This window comes from Tasmannia lanceolata, unplaced genomic scaffold, assembly GCF_043159265.1.
Source record: "Tasmannia lanceolata isolate RefF3 unplaced genomic scaffold, GAP_Taslan_0.1 ptg000018l, whole genome shotgun sequence".
Classification (NCBI taxonomy): domain Eukaryota; kingdom Viridiplantae; phylum Streptophyta; class Magnoliopsida; order Canellales; family Winteraceae; genus Tasmannia; species Tasmannia lanceolata.
The window spans coordinates 11,927,785-11,946,596 of NW_027518695.1; the positions used below are offsets into that span (position 1 = coordinate 11,927,785).

The 18,812-nt window shown below is 39.4% G+C and overlaps 2 protein-coding genes and 1 pseudogene across 2 annotated transcripts; 1 reads left to right on the forward strand and 2 right to left on the reverse strand.

The window, feature by feature from the left end:
• Positions 1-898: 898 nt before the first annotated feature.
• On the reverse strand, positions 899-1,975 carry LOC143850057 (dehydration-responsive element-binding protein 2B-like; annotated as a pseudogene).
• A 3,604-nt stretch (positions 1,976-5,579) lies between these two features.
• Positions 5,580-13,455, forward strand: LOC143850709 (laccase-3-like). Its single transcript, XM_077359933.1, has 7 exons — positions 5,580-5,833; positions 5,909-6,060; positions 8,247-8,491; positions 8,635-8,766; positions 11,354-11,781; positions 12,206-12,728; positions 12,970-13,455. Exons 1-7 carry the CDS (start codon positions 5,717-5,719, stop codon positions 13,098-13,100), a joined length of 1,728 nt encoding a protein of 575 aa, XP_077216048.1. The 5' UTR covers positions 5,580-5,716; the 3' UTR covers positions 13,101-13,455.
• Positions 13,456-14,806: 1,351 nt separating this feature from the next.
• On the reverse strand, positions 14,807-18,610 carry LOC143850710 (dehydration-responsive element-binding protein 2B-like). Its single transcript, XM_077359934.1, has 2 exons — positions 18,404-18,610; positions 14,807-16,070 (listed from the first exon to the last, which is right to left on the reverse strand). Exons 1-2 carry the CDS (start codon positions 18,418-18,420, stop codon positions 15,272-15,274), a joined length of 816 nt encoding a protein of 271 aa, XP_077216049.1. The 5' UTR covers positions 18,421-18,610; the 3' UTR covers positions 14,807-15,271.
• Between the last annotated feature and the right edge of the window lie 202 nt (positions 18,611-18,812).

Consider the following 18,812-nt stretch of genomic DNA (forward strand, 5'->3'; position numbering starts at 1 on the left):
TGCTTTTTGACATCAAATCACATTAAAATGGGGGCGCATGCGTACTTGTGTGTGTGGGGGGATGAAAATATCATTGCGCTTTCGTTAACCCATCTTCTCTATTAGTGTTTAGTTAAAGAGCTGTTAAAAGGTTATTACATTTCCGAAAAGCCTCTCACAAGCCAATTAAATAGAAAAGACAGCTGGGTTTGTGCACATATCAAAATATGATTGCGCTGATAACATTTCCCGCATCAATTATGGTGTCAAAATGAATGCTTACCAACCATTAGAGTTTCTCTGAGCTTTGAGATTTCTCTTTCTTTACACTAGAAATTGGTACTTTGGGAAAGAATAAAGAGAACTCAAACTTGAACTTCCAGTTCATGTTAGTCGACAGTAGCGTTCATGTTGCCCGAATTAGCAGTATATGGGCCAAAATGTATATATTAAATCCAAGAATTAAGAGACTTTAAATTAGTCTCTTTATATGATCAAATAGTGGAGGAAGAGAAGGGACTCACTAGCCATCTGTATCCAAAATCTATAAAGAATCTGTTCACTCCAGCCCCAATAGCAAAAAAAAAAAAAAAGAATACGACCGGAGACAAATCCAAGATATATGACTTTCTTCCGGTTCCAATAGATTGGAGATGAACAAAACTAATTAGGACCTAACAACCAACCACTAAGGCCTAATCCCTGGCTTCTTACCCAGATTCTCCCCCATCTACAATCCTAACATCAAGACCTCAAAACACCAAAAACCAATAAATTTCTATCCAAATCCTTTCTCACCAGGCAACCCATAATACAATTCATAACCATAATCCAGACTGGAAGGCGGCTGGTCCATAGACACAAGCTACCCAGCAACTTCGCATCAGGATTTTTCAACTGGAATGAGAGAACTGATTTGTCACTGGCCGACTCCCGTACAACCCAAGTCACCGTTATGGTCGAGACTTAATTCAGACTCCTTCGGCTGATCAGCATTCAACATGTCCATCAGTTCTTGCATATCAATCGCATCAAGGGAGTCCAAATCCTGCATAAGATCAACATATTCCTCATTTGCTTCTCTCTTCAATGGAAATTGTGGAGCCTCGACCGATGGCATTCCATCAATTTCTAAGTCATTTTCACATTTAATCCTGATTGCAAAGTCATCTTCATGTTTAACCCTTGAATTATCGGCTTTCAATTCTTTAACATCGGAACGTTTAGAATCTTCATGTTTAACCCTTGGAACTTCAACGTTCAATTCCTCGACGCAACAAGTTTTGGAATTGTGTGAGGTTGTGGTGCACTCAGATGAGGCCAATGTTGAAAGAGATGACTCCGTGGAAGCATCATACTCGGGGAGGTTGAGGCGAGTGTAAGAGCCATACATTGCTCTTGCGGCTTCATCATAAGCAAGGGCAGCTTCCATTGTAGTAGGGAATGTTCCAAGCCACAGGCGACTACCTCGGTTAGGTTCCCGAATCTCAGCAACCCACTTGCCCCAAGTGCGCTGTCGTACACCTCAGTGATTGCAGTGGGAGTTATCGGGACCACCCTTTCCCCTCATGCAACCCTTCCTAGAACCCTCGGCAGGCGCCTTTAGGATTCGCTTTGCGCCATCATCAGAACCATCAAGTTGGGAGTTTTGCGCTTTCCACTTTGCAATAGTTTCTGCTACGGACTCGTTTCCATTGTGCCTTTGTTTTTTTCTCTCCCTGAAAATTGATGAACAAAAAGTTCAGTACTGAAGTGTAAAAGCACTCTCAAGATTCTGAATTGGAGGATAGAGGTGTTAAAAACACTGTTTCAAAACACGCATGGGACAAAAACGTGGCCAAAGCCAATCCTAGTCGACATGGCCCGGCGTGATCAATTACTAGGTTGACGAGCTGAGTATTCAGTTGATGCGGTCATAACTGATAAAGTGATGAGTCAAAGGAATTTTGATTGACTTTGTAGGGGCAAATGTGGACTTGGACAAGAATGCAGTCATGGTACCAAAGGGAGTAGATGATGATGCGGGAGAGTTTTCAAACTATGGTAAAAACATCCTCAAGGTGTGAAGAAAATGGCATTATATCATAATGGGGTAACCCTGGGGAAGGGGCATAAAAAGGTAAGAAAGGTGTTTCACTTAAGGTGCATGGATCAATGGCAAACACCAGAGACAAAAAAGGGGGAAAAGAAGACTATTTTTACCACCCAAACTCCTCAAAGTTTGGATTTTCACCACCTTTTTATCTTCACCTGAACAACCCTTTTATCTTTTTCTAGAGTATAGAGAGGTTCGAGGTTTTAGGAATTTTAAACCCTACATTTTTGTTTTTTGTGATTTCTCCCCATCTGTTCAACAGAATTAAAAGTTTCTATTTACAGTGGTTTATTTTCATCAAAACGAAACCAATGGCTGTGAATTAATGAGTATGATGATGAATGAGGAAGACATCCACCACGATGACGAAGAAGATGTTGACAGATTATTGTATTTGATGGATTAGACTCTGTGTATTTATATTTTAGATGTGAAAATTAAGAAATGTACTATAAACATGTTAATCTTCTAGCATCTAACTGTCTACTTTGTATTATTTACTTGGAATCTTGGCAATGATAGTTAGATACTTTATCTTGGTATTACATTGATAGTTGGATGATGATATTTTGTTAGAAATGAAGCATGTATTTTTTTTCTAAATTATTTAGTTATTTTTTCTGTATATACTGTGTTCATAATTTTATTATTATTATTATTATTATTATTATTTTTTGAAATGGAAATAATTATATATCATAGCAAATTTAGGAGGCCGAGATGGACCACCCATATCTACAATAGGAATCAAGAAAGAAACAGGAACGAAGAAAAAAACAAAATACAGAGAATACCCCTTCTAAGAGAGGAAAGTGTTCGAACCACATAATAGAACCACCGGAAACACCAAGCTTAGCTAGCGTATCCGCCTTATCATTTGCCGATCTTCTAACATGCTGAAAGCAGATAGCGGACCCCACAATTAAGTCCTCAATCTCATCAAAAATGGAATGAAATCTCCATGGATGAGCCACCCCACCTTTCAACCAACGAATCACATTTAACGAATCTCCCTCAACAATTGTCTGATCCATCAACCTTCTATCAATATTCAAAATGCCAAAATGTGCCGCCCTCACTTCTGCATCTGAGGAATCAGAATATTCTTAAATTATTTTTAAATTTTTATTTAAAAATTAGAATATTCGTGAGGCTTACACCTTATGTCTCATACATTTCGCCTCATGGCTTGAGAGAGAAAATTACTTTCCTTTTGCCTTGGCCTCTAAATAATAGCAACCAAGTCAGAAAATAAAAGGTAAAATCCACAGAAAAAAAGGAAACAAATTTGAAAACAGCAACTAGAGTTTCTTCCAAAACTTGAAGATTTATACAAACACATACATAGCTTGGACCAAGAGCCAAATCACAGCGGACAGGTTGAAAATAACAACCAGGAAACACAATTTGCATTGGAGACGACAGAGACCACCAATATGTAACTCTGTTTATGATATGTGGCTATGTCCTAACTGGAATTGCTATGATTGCGTGCTCTGCTTGACAGAACTTGTAACCTTTTGAAGTTTAGAGGGCTCCAATTTTGATTGTGTTTTAAATGGTATTCGAAAGTAATTCAATTCGTTAAAATTGTGTGGCCTCTCATGGAAGAAATTTTCTACCTTCCCCGAATTATCTATGAGTTATAACAGATATTTGGAGTTTTAAGATGCATTTTCAGCTGGCTTTAAAGCCACTCAAGTTGCTCACGACAGGCTTGTTTTAACAGAATTTGTGATCTTCCAATTTTGGAAAGCGTCAAGAGAGTTTTGGGCTCAGGATTAGAATATATGTAACATGGGGGAAGTCTTAGTTTGGTATCCAAACATCCCTCCAGAGTGTAGGAAGTAAGTTCTCTTTGTTTTTTCCTTGACATGTTTCCAATCCCAATTTGGGCAGTCCAAACCTAGTAAGAAGAAATGTCTAGGCTTGAGTTCATTCAAAGTTTTTTAAAATTTTAAAAGATAAAAATTTATTAAGCAAAAGATGGCTAGGGACGAGATGGCCCCAAGCCTACAAAAACAGGAACAACCACATTACTCAATAGGAAGGGAATCTGATACAATAATACAATCTCTAACAGACCCTGATTTGGCAAGACATCTGCTAAATCATTCGCTGTGGGGGATAAGTGAGAAAGAGTTATACATTGATTCGTAATATGAAGGATGCTCATGATATTGCGTTAGCCGAATCACCCTCTACCAAAATTTGGAAGTCTAGGATGTCTTCGAGGAATAATGGCTTATTCTCTGCCTAATTCTTATCAGCAAATATGGGACCTATGAAAACGTTACTCCCCACCCCGACACCCCGAAAAAAAAATAAACACCCCAAAATTATTATTATTGATTGTTCATCCAATTCCACCCAGCCCTAGATTGCCATCAAAATTAAATTTGACTGGATTTTGCAGCGGAAAGAGGGGTGGGGGTCCGTCTAGGCTTAGGTTTGCACCTGATAGATCTGTCCATAGTGATATCATCTAGAGATCATCCGTCGATTGATCAATATAATACTTGAAGGTTGAGATTGTGTAGGATCATTATCGGGATTTATGATGGTTGTGTATATAACATCTAGCACAAAAATATCAAACACAGTTCATAAGAATTGATTCTAATTTCATTCTGTCAAAGATATTGTGTTGTTGCATGGATTTAAGAAATATTTCTAACTTCTTCAAGCTCTCAAATTCTCCACAAGGTCTCTAATTGAGATTGGTGTAGTCTGAGTAGATATTTTTGCAATTCAAATTGATTATACTAATCTAACTAGCTAGCACTACTAATGTAAATGTTCGTGAAGGCGAAGGTTCTCTCAACTTTATAACTCTGCTCTTCTGACTATTTCTAATGTTAGTTCTCTTACAAGAGGACTAGAGCAACATAAAAAAAAAATGTATGCCTAAAATTGATAGGAGTGTTTAACATATGTGTACCACACTTGATTAATAAAAAATCACTAAGTTCTGAAAATATCTAAGCACTTGAACTGAGAGAATTTAATATAATATTCTTCTGCTATGTACAGGCTGTAATTTTGGTTCCCTTACAAAAAAAATTCACGGGTTTGTATAACAGTAAAAATCAAAATTCATCTCCACCTAGCACCTTAAAAAAAAAAAAAAAAAAGAAAAGAAAAGAAAAGAAAAACCTTCAGCGTGACGCTAAAGCATTCAGAAGAATGGAATCAGATACCCAAATAATAGACATTCAGGTAAAAGACATACAAATTAGGAGAGCAGTTAACAATCAAATCCATAAAAATTCTAAAAACCCAAATCAAGAAAAAATACCCATAAATAAACATAGAAACTGTAGATAAAACCGTTCAAATACTCGACGAAAGGGTTCCCTTTTGAAAATTTGAGCCATTTGGATGACTTGTGATTGAAGCAAACATTGATGAGGTCTCGCATCTTTAGATAGCCTGGCTGGTGCACCAACTCCTAATAGGGTTGAATAAAGAAAGCTAACGAGCATTGACTCTCCAATCCAAAAAAAGAAAAATAGACAGCCACTCCCACTAATTAGAACCTAATCTTCCAACCACAGAAAAACCCTCCCTCCCTTTTCTTCTATATGTAACAACTCTTCTGCCTTGCACTTTCATGCATTACCACATTGAAGCTTAGTAGAGATGGAGTCTTACTACACTCTCAGGCCATGCTTCTCTCATCTCCTCCTTGGGCTTCTTTTTCTCTTCCCTTTATACTCATCCTTCACCGCCGCCGAAGTTCACTACCATGACTTTGTTGTATGTCTTCTTCTTCTTCTTCTTGTTCTTGTTCTTGTTCTTGTTCTTGTTTGCTGATTATATAGATTGGAACAGGTTCAAGCAAATCCAGTGAAGAGGCTGTGCAAAACCCTTAACACAATTACAGTGAATGGTCAACTTCCTGGCCCTACTTTAGTAGTTAGAAATGGGGACACTCTAGTCGTCAATGTTGTGAATAGAGCTCAATACAATGTAACTATTCACTGGTAAGTAGCTGAGTAGAATAAATACATTCATATGTTATGTTAATCGTATCCATGTTTAAAAACTCGAGTGGGCTCAGGCTAGTCAATGGCTGGTTGAGCCAACTTTTCATTAACTCTGGTGAGTGCAAGGAGCATTTGATTGATTTTAGGCAAAACTCAGACTATGACAAGAACTAAGCCAAGGTGAAAAGAGGAGTGGACTCGGGCTAGTCGATGATTGACTCAAGAGAGTGGTTCAAAAAAAATTTGAAATTTACTTAGATAGAGTTTTGGAAAAATTCGAGAAAAAAAACAAATATATATCTATAAATCGGATTTTCTAGCGAAATTTGCGGAAAAGCATTCGGTGGCTGACTTTTGCATGAGAGAACAGTCACCTCAGATGCATTAAATGAATAAGACAAAATTTTCTGACAAATGAGCCTGCTGGCTGTTCTCTCGTGCAAAAGTCTGCCTCCAAATGCCTTTGTGCGAAATTCCCTAGCAAATCCCTAAATATATGTTTTTTAATAGGATACCACAAAAAGCATACAAAGGTAGGTAAGAGCTCTGAGTATACTTTTGACTCCAATGTCATTGTCAATAATTTTGAAATATATTCATACCAAAATTACAATGGGGACCAGTAGTCCCACTAGATTTACATAATATGAATAGTCCCACTAGATTTACATAATATAAATTGCCCAGGAGCATTCTCCTCGGCCCAAAAGATAAACCCATTACCCCTTACATTACCCAATAGCCTTAATTTAATCAAATTCAGCAAAAAGTGCCAAATTTGTGGAACTCCCAAGTCAAGATTGTGACTTGCCATGTCACACCGATTTCTCCACTGCAATCCGCTGGCAAATTCAATTTTCAAAAATCCCACTCGAAAACCCAGAACTATTGTGCGCCCCTAACCATGCACGATAGCCAACCACCCAACATCATCATCCAATCTCCAGTAGCCTCCACCTCGAACCACCACCAAACACCGACGGCTCCCCATTAAAAATATATGAAAATTTCCACCATCTTCTCCAAAACCTACTTCCACTAACCCAAAAATCATCCCATCCAAAAGTATACTCGTAGCCATAATCGTAAACCGTAACTCTAAAGACTATACTACCCCCCACCTCCTTCCCCAATCAACCCTAACCCTAACAATCCTAAAACTCCCCACATCTTCCTCCTCCTTCAAACTTTAACCCTACAAGGTTCATTGCCGCTATCCACAACCTCCTTCACCTCCATATCCAACCTCCTTTTTTTTCTTGAATCCGAACACCCTTTACCTTACATCGGTCCCTTCTAGAGCCTCCAACAACTCCCCCATCAATTTTCTTCATCAACCCTAACTAGATCCGGTCCTTTCACCATTAAATCCGGCCTTCTCGAGCCCAGCTCCGGCCATTCCGCCCTATATATGGCCTCCGGCTTTCCATGACCCCCCGATCCGATAATCCACAACTTCTACGGCCTCGCACTGCCTATTGTTGGCCTTTCACGACTCCAGATCTAGCACCCCACGGCCTTTCACGGCCACCGGCAATCTTCACAGTTTTTTCTGGCTCCAAATCCAGTTTCACAACCTCCATGGCTTCAGATCAGGCCTCTACGGCTCCCAATTCAGCCTCTACGGCCCAGATCCTACCTCCACAGCCCTAGATCTAGCCACCAAGGAAAAGTCATGTTCTAGATCTGGCCTCCACGGTTCCCGATTCAGCCTCCGCGGCTATCTTTTGCCAACCACGGGAGAGACGATAAAAAGAGGATTAGCAATGGGCAGAGAGAGGAGGAAATGAGCGAGAGAGGAAGAGAGAGGGAGGGGGAGAACGAGCGAGAAAGAGAGAGAGAGCGAGGCGAGAGAGAAGAAAGTGTGGGAGAGAGAGGGGACGAGAGGGAGAAACCGCCTCCCTCCCTAGGCTGACGCTCTAGGGAGGGAGCTTTCTTGATCGCCCTTTTTTTTCGCCCCTCAAATTGGGTGGTTAGGTACCTTCTCTCCCTAGATTTTTAAATAACATATGAGAAAATACAGATTAATTGTAAAATAATCATAATTAAATGCAAGATTTTTTAATCATAAAAGTTTTTGGGATTTTTACAAATAAGAATTAATTACTTGGAAAATCTTGAGACTATGGTGCAGACTAGCATGTTTACATGTATATATGCTCATAACTTTCTTTGTATGTTAGGCATGGGGTTCGGCAGATGCGAACAGGATGGGCGGATGGGCCAGAATTCGTGACACAGTGTCCGATCAGGCCAGGAGGGAGGTACACGTACCGATTCACAATCGAAAGGCAAGAAGGAACATTGTGGTGGCATGCTCATAGCTCATGGCTTAGAGCTACTGTTTATGGAGCTTTGATCATTCGTCCCAAATTGAACAACCCCTACCCATTCGTCAACCCTAAACGCGAAATCCCGATTATTCTCGGTAATCTTTCTTTCCAACCTTACCCAAAAGAAAAAAAAAAAAAGTACTGTTAAAACTCGGTATAAAACTGAGTTAACTCAGCTGAGTCTTTCAAAGCTAATTAATGATGAAGATGGTGATTAAGGGCAAACGTGAGAATGCAGGTGAATGGTGGGATGCGAACCCAATAAATGTAGTGAGGCAGGCAGCCATAACAGGAGCGGCTCCGAATGTGTCCGATGCTTTCACCATCAACGGTCAACCTGGAGATCTTTATAAGTGCACCTCCCCCTCAGGTGGGACCCCCTCTCTCTCTCTCTCTCTCTCTCTCTCTCTCTCTCTTATATAGTTATATGCCTACTTAGGTAAGTAGAAGCCTTGAGAAGAGATTTAAAAAGGGCACGTTATTGCTAGTCACACTCCTTGAGATAGTTAATTAGTTATCTATGGCGGGCCCACATGGATTAATTGTTGCCCCTTGGTCGTTTTCTTTCTCTTGGAAACAAAGCCTAGTCATTTTAGGACCTTTCAACCTCGCATGCTGCAATTGCTCGTATGTTTATAAAGGCGAGCGATATTTGCACTACCATTCTTTAATAATCGCACGAACTCAGCTCATCTTATCTTTTCTTTTTTAATTCGCTTATCATAACTTTTGTGAACAGTAAAAACCTTTGTCAGCTGTTTAGACAATAAAAGACGACATGAGTTAGTGCAATTATCAAAACATGGTAGTGTCAATATCAACAGCCCTTTGATAATGGCACTCTTGGCTTAAATAAACATACCATACGTGATGAAAAGGTCTAAAGACCACCTGATGAGAGTGGGACGGTTGAAGGCAGGGGCGATGCCACTTGTAAGGAAAGGGGGACAATTGCCCCTCTTATTTTTTGGAAAAAAAAAAATATACCTTTATTTTTTAATATTTTTTTTATACTTACCCGTTTTTAAGAAATATGCCCCCCTTTCCAATCATCTCTAAGATAGAAAATAAGTTTAAAATTTTAATGTTACCATTTTTATCTCCCTTCTTTGTGCAAAATTTACTATAATTTTTGCCCCATTGTGCAAAATTTTAGATAGAAATTTTTCTATCTTAATTTTAAGATAGATAAAAAATTACTATAATTTTTGCCCCCCTTGTGTAAAATTTCTGGCATCGCCCCTCATCTAAATATCAAGATGGAAACGCACATGGATAACGATTGGCCAACTTGGACCTTGTTTATGTGGTTAAATACCACTTAGAGAATTCTAAGAAAAAAGAAGTTACTTTTATGCTTCTTGCCTTGCTTATTTGATTGATCCATCCATCCGAATATATGCAACCATCGGCCAAATTCCGTTTATTACACCTTGTTAGAATGTTGATTTTTTGGGAAATGATATCAACAGAAATATATTTTGATACATGACGCTCGTGTTTCTTGTCTTTATATTTAAAGAGCTGTAAAAGGGTTTTTAGTTTTTACGGTCCCCAAAAGCACTTGCGAGACAATTAAATGCTAGCTAGAAGACAAGATACATGAGCGCATGTATCAAAACATAGTTGTGCTGTACTCATTTCCCTTATCTTATGAGTGAGATATGTCCATTTAGGATGGGAGGAACGGCAAGGGCGATGGCACTTGAAAGGGAAGGGGGACAATTGCCCCCCTTAATTTTTTGGGAAAAAAAAAAACCTTTATTATTTAATATCTTTTTATACTTACCCCCTTTTTTAAAAAATAAGCCCCTTTTTCCAATGATCCCTAAGATAGAAAAAAAATTACTATAATTTTTGTCCCCCTTGTGCAAAATTTCTAGCATCGCCCTTGGTTGAAGTATAAAAATTATCAAATAACAACTTTAACAGCTTAAGCTTTTGGAATAATTGGTTTTTTCACTTTTAATTTTAAAACCCCACAACTTCTTGATATTAAAAATTCACATATAACACAATCCTAAAAGAGTGGCCACATGTGCCACGTGTACAGTCAACCCAGAACAAAGAGGCCACACATAGGACTGTCAATCGAGATGCGCAAGCTCGAAGCCCGCCCATAATTAAAATGAGAACAAGCCAAACCAAGCTTGGTCAAAAGTTGAAGCCTGAACTCTAATTTGGGCTAAGCTTGATCAAGAGTCGTCCAGCCTGTTATAGGCCCGAGCCCGATAATATATTTACTATATAATTTTTCAAGATTTTTTATGCCCTTAAAAATCAGTAGATATTAATTAAATAGGTTACTTAAACATTAATATCCTATAGGCTATAGTTCGACATTAAATAGGTTTTTTTCCTTCATTTATTTTGCCCCCTCTTCAGCCCACTCCATATGAACGGTTTGGATCATCATATCCTATAGGCTAAAGTTCAACCTTAGATTTATTAAATGAATAAGACAAAATCTAGCAAAAAATCAATCGGTGTGGCTTTTCTCACATGCCGAAGCTAACAAGTTTAATAGTTTTCTATGAAATTGGCTTTTCTGTGCTTGGCTTAGTCTTTTCTCGTGCAGAAAATAAGAGGTGATGGGCAAGCCCGAACTCGGCCCGAAGTCCGTTGTGGAGTTTGGGCTGAGTTTGGGCAAGCAAATTTTCTAATTTAGTCAGGCCCGAACTCGGCCAGAAGCCCGTTGTATAGACATGGGATGAGCTTGAGCCTCAGGCCCGCCCAAGCCCGGCCCGATTGACAGTCCTAGCCCCACGTGAGACAGGGTGTTAAAGTATAATAAATGATTAAATAACACCAACTCTACCAGCTTTATTAAGCTTTTGGAGTAATTGGTTGTTTCACACAGTACCAGAGCTATTGCCCTAATAATATACATTGTACTCATATCACCGTACACGTGGCAATGGATCAACGTTCCTTCTAACAAGTTTGTTTCCAAGCAGACACAGTAATAATTCCGGTGGATTCCGGCGAGACGATCCTCCTTCGGATCATCAATGCAGCCCTAAACAACGAGCTCTTCTTCGCCATTGCGGGCCACCGGATGACAGTGGTGGGGGCGGACGCCGCTTACACAAAGCCATTCACCACCTCAGTCCTCATGATCGCTCCGGGCCAGACCACCAATGTCCTCATCACCACCAACCAACCACCCGGCCGCTACTACATGGCCGCCCATGCCTATGCCAGTGCCCAAGGGGCACCCTTTGACAACACCACCACCACGGCCATCCTCCAATATAAGTCCGCTGGCTGTCCTACTGAAGGAGGACAAGCCTCGAAGCCAATCTTACCAACTCTTCCTGCCTTCAATGACACCGGCTCAGCCACCGCCTTCACGTCCAAAATCCGGAGCCCATCCCGTGTCAAGGTTGGTGGATATTTTCAAAATATTTTATTTTTTAAAATAGATAACTGATTCTTTTCAAAGAGGCCAATTTTTTTTGTGAAATGGTATTTTCATTCAAAAGACATTTTGATTATTCAAAAGAGTTATTTTAAATGAGGGGTGTCTTCATGTCTTTTTATCTTCTAGAAAATTAAGAAGGCATGGGGTCTCATTTTCGAACTTGGGGTGCACCCCTTGATCATAGCATAGGCATATCCTCGAGACTTATTTCATAATAGCCACCTGCATAAATGGGGAAATTAAAGTCTTTAAGGAGAGAGCCTTAATTGGCTTGTCTTTCTTATCTCCCATTTTTGTCTCTCTTTCTATTTTCACTGTGTCTCTTACCTTGATTACTTGCATCTCCACCATTTGATCATTCCTCATACCAATTTGTCCAATGAAGGTCCCCACCAACATTGACGTGAACCTCTTCTTCACCGTGGGCCTGGGCCTCGTCAACTGCCCGCCAGGACAAAGATGTCAAGGCCCAAACGGCACGCGCTTCACCGCCAGCATGAACAACAACTCCTTCGTCCTCCCATCCACCTTCTCCATATTGCAAGCCCACTACCTCGGAGTCCCCGGAATCTTCACCACCGACTTCCCAGCAGTACCCCCAGTGCAATTCGATTACACCGGAAACGTGAGCCGGGCACTTTGGCAACCGATTCCGTCCACTAAAGTGTTCAAATTGAAGTATGGTTCGTCGGTGCAACTCGTGCTACAAGATACAAGTATATTCAGTACCGAAAACCATCCAATGCACATCCATGGATACCATTTTTACGTCCTCGCTGATGGCTTCGGAAACTTTAATCCGGGGACTGATACTGCAAAATTCAACCTCATTGATCCGCCGCTGAGGAATACAGTCGGAGTTCCTGTAGGCGGATGGTCCGTAATTAGATTTGTCGCCGATAATCCAGGTAAATTAATAAAAAGATTGTAAATCTCACATTAAAACAATAATAACCATACGATTCAACTAGTCCGAAAGCTGGGCCCGTCGATTGGACGGTCTGGATTAAAGTACATGTGCATCAATTGGCTAGTAGATATGGTTTATGCAATAGATCTTTGTGTATACTTCATAGAAATGATCAAAGCATATTTCAATTTATCCACATGGTTTTTGATTGTTCATTTTTGTTTGCTAATTAATTACAGGAGTTTGGCTTGTGCATTGCCACTTGGATGTTCATATCACATGGGGTCTGGCTATGGCTTTCCTGGTTGAGAATGGTGTTGGAAAATTGCAGTCTATAGAGCCTCCTCCTGCTGATCTTCCTGTATGTTAGTATCTGCACAAATAAGGAGCTGCCCACTATACATTTTCAGTACCTGTGGTAGGGTTTGCAGTCTATTCAAGTCATAATTAAGGTTTATTAGTCCCCTTTGCCCGGATTGGGGCTATTGTTCATGTTTTTCTTCTTCTTTTTTTAATGGGGTCGAACCCAGAATGTGAGTTGCAGAGGGTTCTTGGTTTTGTTGTTTTTCTCAGTTAGGCTGAGAGATGGGATTAGGGTTTTGAATCTTTCAATCATGACTAAGTTTGCCTTCATAAAAGTTTTATTTTTCTTTCACTTTGAAAGTTGTTAGTTTCCCCTTTTTTCCTTGTATGTTGTATTGACTCAATGAGAAGCTCTCATATGCACTGTGATCATTTCAAAGGTCAATCTGGTAATTTTGATTATTGACCAGGGCAATTTTTCTTGATTTTAATGGGGGCATTTTAGTCATCCGTACAAAATGCAAACAGCTTTTAACTGTTGGGCAGAGAGAGTAACTTTTCTTATTGAATGGATATTAAAAGAGGAGTTTTTTTTAATAGCCCGCACCCCCCCGCCTCCCCCCCCCACCCCCCCATCTTAAACAAGTTGTATGATGAAAATGAAATTAAAAAATGGAATCTAATTCTACATGGAGAGATCAGTTTAGCAAGGTTTGGCATTAGGAAGGTACTAACTTTGTCTGCCAAAAATTTAGCCATTATATTTTTGCACCACCAGTGTGTAGTCTTATTTCATTTGCTTTTACTAAATTATACACTAAACAAGCTAATATGAGCACCAAGACTTATTTTTAGTGTTAAAGGGAAATGATATCAGCACAACCATATTATGATATTTTCACTAGGGAGACGATATTTTCACCCCACTACGGTACGCATGTGCCCCTCTTATAACATGATTTGATGTGAACAGTGGGAACTTTTAAAGTTTTTTTCACGTCAGATCACATTAAAATGGGGGCGTATGCATACTCGTGTGTGTAGGGCTGGCAAACGAGGCGGGTCGGGGCCGGATGTTGGGGTCCCCTACTCCTTCCCCTCTGCGGGGAATTTTCCCCCTCCCCACTGCGGGGATGGTGGGGAATCCCTCTCCCCTCTCACGGGGAATATCTAATCCACATCCCCTCCCCTTCCCCGCCCCGCATCCTTCGGGGACAATCACTTGCGGCTTGGCTGTTGCATGTGAGAGTAGCCACACAACCCACATAGGCTAAGATTTTGTCTTATTCATTTTATTAACCTGGGACAAAGGTGGTTGCTCTCAAATTCATTTAATTGATCACTAGTCCCTAGCAGATCCCTAATTCCCAATCCCACTTGCCAAAAAGTACTGTACGTGCCACACCATAAGAAGATCCAAACCGTCTTCTCTATTAGTATTTATTTAAAGAGCTGTTAAAAGGTTATTATATTTCCGAAAAAGCTCTCACAGGCCAATTAAATAGAAATGACAGCTGGGTTTGTGCACATATCAAAATATGGTTGGGCTGATAACATTTCCCGCATCAATTATGGTGTCAAAATGAATGCTTACCAGCCATTAGAGTTTCTCTGAGCTTTGAGATTTCTCTTTCTTTACACTAGAAATTGGTACTTTGGGAAAGAATAAAGAGAACTCAAACTTGAACTTCCAGTTCATGTTAGTCTACAGTAGCGTTCATGTTGCCCGAATCAGCAGTATATTGGCCAAAATGTATATATTAAATCAAAGAATTAAGAGACTTTAAATTAGTCTCTTTATATGATCAAATAGTGGAGGAAGAGAAGGGACTCACTAGCCATCTGTATCCAAAATCTATAAAGAAGCTGTTCACTCTTCAGCTCCAATAGCAAAAATAAAAAAAAATGAAAGAATACGACCGGAGACAAATCCAAGATATATGACTTTCTTCCCGTTCCAATAGATTGGAGAGGATCAAAACTAATTAGGACCTAACAACCAACCACTAAGGCCTAATCCCTGTCTTCTTACCAAGATCCTCCCCCATCTACAATCCTAACATCAAGACCTCAAAACACCAAAAACCAATAAATTTCTATCCAAATCCTTTCTCACCAGGCAACCCATAATACAATTCATAACCATAATCCAGACTTGAAGGCGCCTGGTCCATATGACAGCAAGCTACCCAGCAACTTCGCATCGGATTTTTCAACTGGAATGAGAGAACTGATTTGTCACTGACTGACTCCCGTACAACCCAAGTCACCGTTATGGTCGAGCCTTAATTCAGACTCGCTCGGCTGATCGGCATCCAACATGTCCATCAGTTCTTGCATATCAATTGCATCCAGGGACTCCAAACCCTGCATAAGATCAACATATTCCTCATTTGCTTCTCTCTTCAATGGAAATTGTGGAGCCTCGACCGATGACCTTCCATCAATTTCTAAGTCATTTTCACATTTAATCCCGATTCCAAAGTCATCTTCACGTTTAACCCTTGAATTACGGGCTTTCAATTCTTTAACATCGGAACGTTTAAAATCTTCGTGTTTAACCGTTGGAACTTCAACTTTCAATTCCTCGACGCAAGAAGTTTTGGAATTGTGTGAGGTTGTAGTGCACTCAGATGAGGCCAATGTTGAAAGAGATGACTCCTTGGAAGCATCATACTCGGGGAGGTTGAGGCGAGCGTAAGAGCCATACATTGCTCTTGCAGCTTCATCATAAGCAAGGGCAGCTTCCATTGCAGTAGGGAATGTTCCAAGCCACAGGCGACTACCTCGGTTAGGTTCCCGAATCTCAGCAACCCACTTGCCCCAAGTGCGCTGTCGTACACCTCGGTAATTGCAGTGGGAGTTATCGGGACCACCCTTTCCCCTCATGCAACCCTTCCTAGAACCCTTGGCAGGTGCCTTTAGGATTCGCTTTGCGCCATCATCAGAACCATCAAGTTGGGAGTTTTGCGCTTTCCACTTTGCAATAGTTTCTGCTACGGACTCATTTCCATTGCGCCTTTGTTTTTTTCTCTCCCTGAAAATTGATGAACAAAAAGTTCAGTACTGAAGTGTAAAAGCACTCTCAAGATTCTGAATTGGAGGATAGAGGTGTTAAAAAGGCTGTTTCAAAACGCGCATGGGAAAAAAACACGGCCAAAGCAAATCCTAGTCGACATGCCCGGCGCGATCGATTACTCGGTTGACGAGCTGAGTATTCAGTTGATGCGGTCATAACTGATAAAGTGATGAGTCAAAGGAATTTTGATTGACTTTGTAGGGGGAAATGCGGACTTGGACAAGAATGTGGTCATGGTACCAAAGGGAGTAGATGATGATGCGGGAGAGTTTTGAAACTATGGTTAAAACATCCTCAAGGTGTGAAGAAAATGGCGTTATATCATAATGGGGATATGTCATAATGGGGTAACCCTGGGGAAGGGCATAAAAAGGTAAGAAAGGTGTTTCAGTTAAGGTGCATGGATCAATGGCACACACCAGAGACAAAAAAGGGGGAAAAGAAAACATTGTTTTTACCACCTAAACTCCTCATCTTCACCTGAACACGCCTTTTATCGTTTTTTTAGAGTATAGAGAGGTTCGAGGTTTTAGGAATTTTAAACCCTACATTTTTGTTTTTCGTGATTTCTCCCCAACTGTGCAACAGAATTAAAACTTGCTATTTACAGTGGTTTATTTCCATCAAAACGAAACCAATGGCTGTGAATTAGTTAATGAGTATGATGATGAATGAGGAAGACATCCACCATGATGATGAAGAAGATGTTGACAGATTATTGTATTTGATGAATTAAGAAGAAGACAGATTATTGTATTTGATGGATTATGACTCTGTGTATTTATATTTTAGATGTGAAAATTAAGAAATGTACTATAAACATGTTAATCCTCTAGCATCTAACTGTCGACTTTATATTATTTATCTCGGTATTACATTGATAGTTGGATGATGATATTTTGTTAGAAATGAAGCATGTATTTTTTTTTCTAAATTATTTAGTTATTTTTTCTGTATGTACTGTGTTCATAATTTTATTATTTTTTATTTTTAAATTTTTTATTTAAAAAATTAGAATATTCGTGAGGCTAGATTCCCATCAAAATTAAATTTGACTGGATTTTGCAGTGGAAAGAGGGGTGGAGGGTCCGTCTAGGCTTAGGTTTGCACCTGATAGATCTGTCCATAGTGATATCATCTAGAGATCATCCGTCGGTTGATCAATATAATACTCGAAGGTTGAGATTGTGTAGGATCATTATAGGGATTTATGATGGTTGTGTATATAACATCTAGCACAAAAAGACCAAACACAGTTCATAAGAATTGAATCTAATTTCATTCTGTCAAAGATATTGTGTTGTTGCATGGATTTAAGAAATACTTCTGACTTCTTCAAGCTTTCTAATTCTCCACATGGTCTCTACTTGAGATTGGTGTAGTCTGAGTAGATATTTTTGCAATTCAAATTGATTAATACTAATCTAACTGTCTAGCACTACTAATGTAGATGTTAGTGAAGGTGAAGGTTCTCCCAACTCTATAATTCTGCTCTTCTAACTATTTCTAATGTTAGTTCTCTTACAAGAGAACTAGAGCAACATAAAAAAAAATGTATGCCTAAAATTGATAGGAGAGTTTAACATATGTGTGCCACACTTGATTAATAAAAAATCGCTAAGTTCTGAAAATATCGAAGCACTTGAACTGAGAGAATTTAATATAATATTCTTCTGCTATGTACAGGCTGTAATTTTGGTTCCCTTACAAAAAAAAATTCACGGGTTTGTATACCAGTAAAAACCAAAATTCATCTCCACCTAGATTGACCTTAAAAAAAGAAAGAAAGAAAAGTAAAGAAAAACCTTCAGCGTGACGCTAAGCATTCAGAAGAATGGAATCAGATACCCAAATAATAGACATTCAGGTAAAAGACATACAAAAGATTTTAACAGTGAAAAACAGAAAAGAACATGTTATCAGCACAACTATATTTTGATATTCTCACAAACCCAGCTCTCTTTTCTTCTTTAATTGGCTTGTGAGAGCTTTTGGGAAATGTAATAACCTTTCTTGAAATACAAAAAGACAAGATGGTTTATGAGAACATCAAAACATGGTTGTGCTCATATCATTTCCCCGAAAAAAACTAACAAATTATGAGAGCAGTTAACAATCAAATCCATAAAAACTAATAAAAACATAGAAACTATAGATAAAAACGTTCAAATACTCGACGAAAACAAGTCACAAACTCAGAACAAATATAAACTTTATGTCCAAGAAACATAACTAAGCAAAGAAAAGTTTCCATGGAAACCAACCCACAAAGAAACAGAGGAATCCCTTACCTTTCAGGCCTCGACATGCGGCAAAAAAAGCTCTTCTAAATAAAACCCAATCTCTCTCGCCTTTTATTCTTCTTTTTTGCTTTGTTTTTCTGATCCCGTTCTAAATACGAAGGAAATGAAATAGAGAGAGCTTTCTTTGTGTTTTTTCTTGGTCTATCGTTTGGGCTTATAGACCAAGAAAAGTCCGAAATTAGAAAATGTAGAGAGGTGTCGAGGACTGTCTAGAGAGAGAGAGAGAGAGAGTTTTGCATTCAACTAATTACCTTTGGATGACGTGGCTATAAGAAAGAAGGATGCCGTGTCAATACGTGGGCCATGGATCTGACAAGTGGCAGCAGAAAAGTTGTGGCAAAAGAAGCCTCCGGGGACCCCACTTTCGTCCTGATTCAGTCGTTTTCTACTTTTCTTA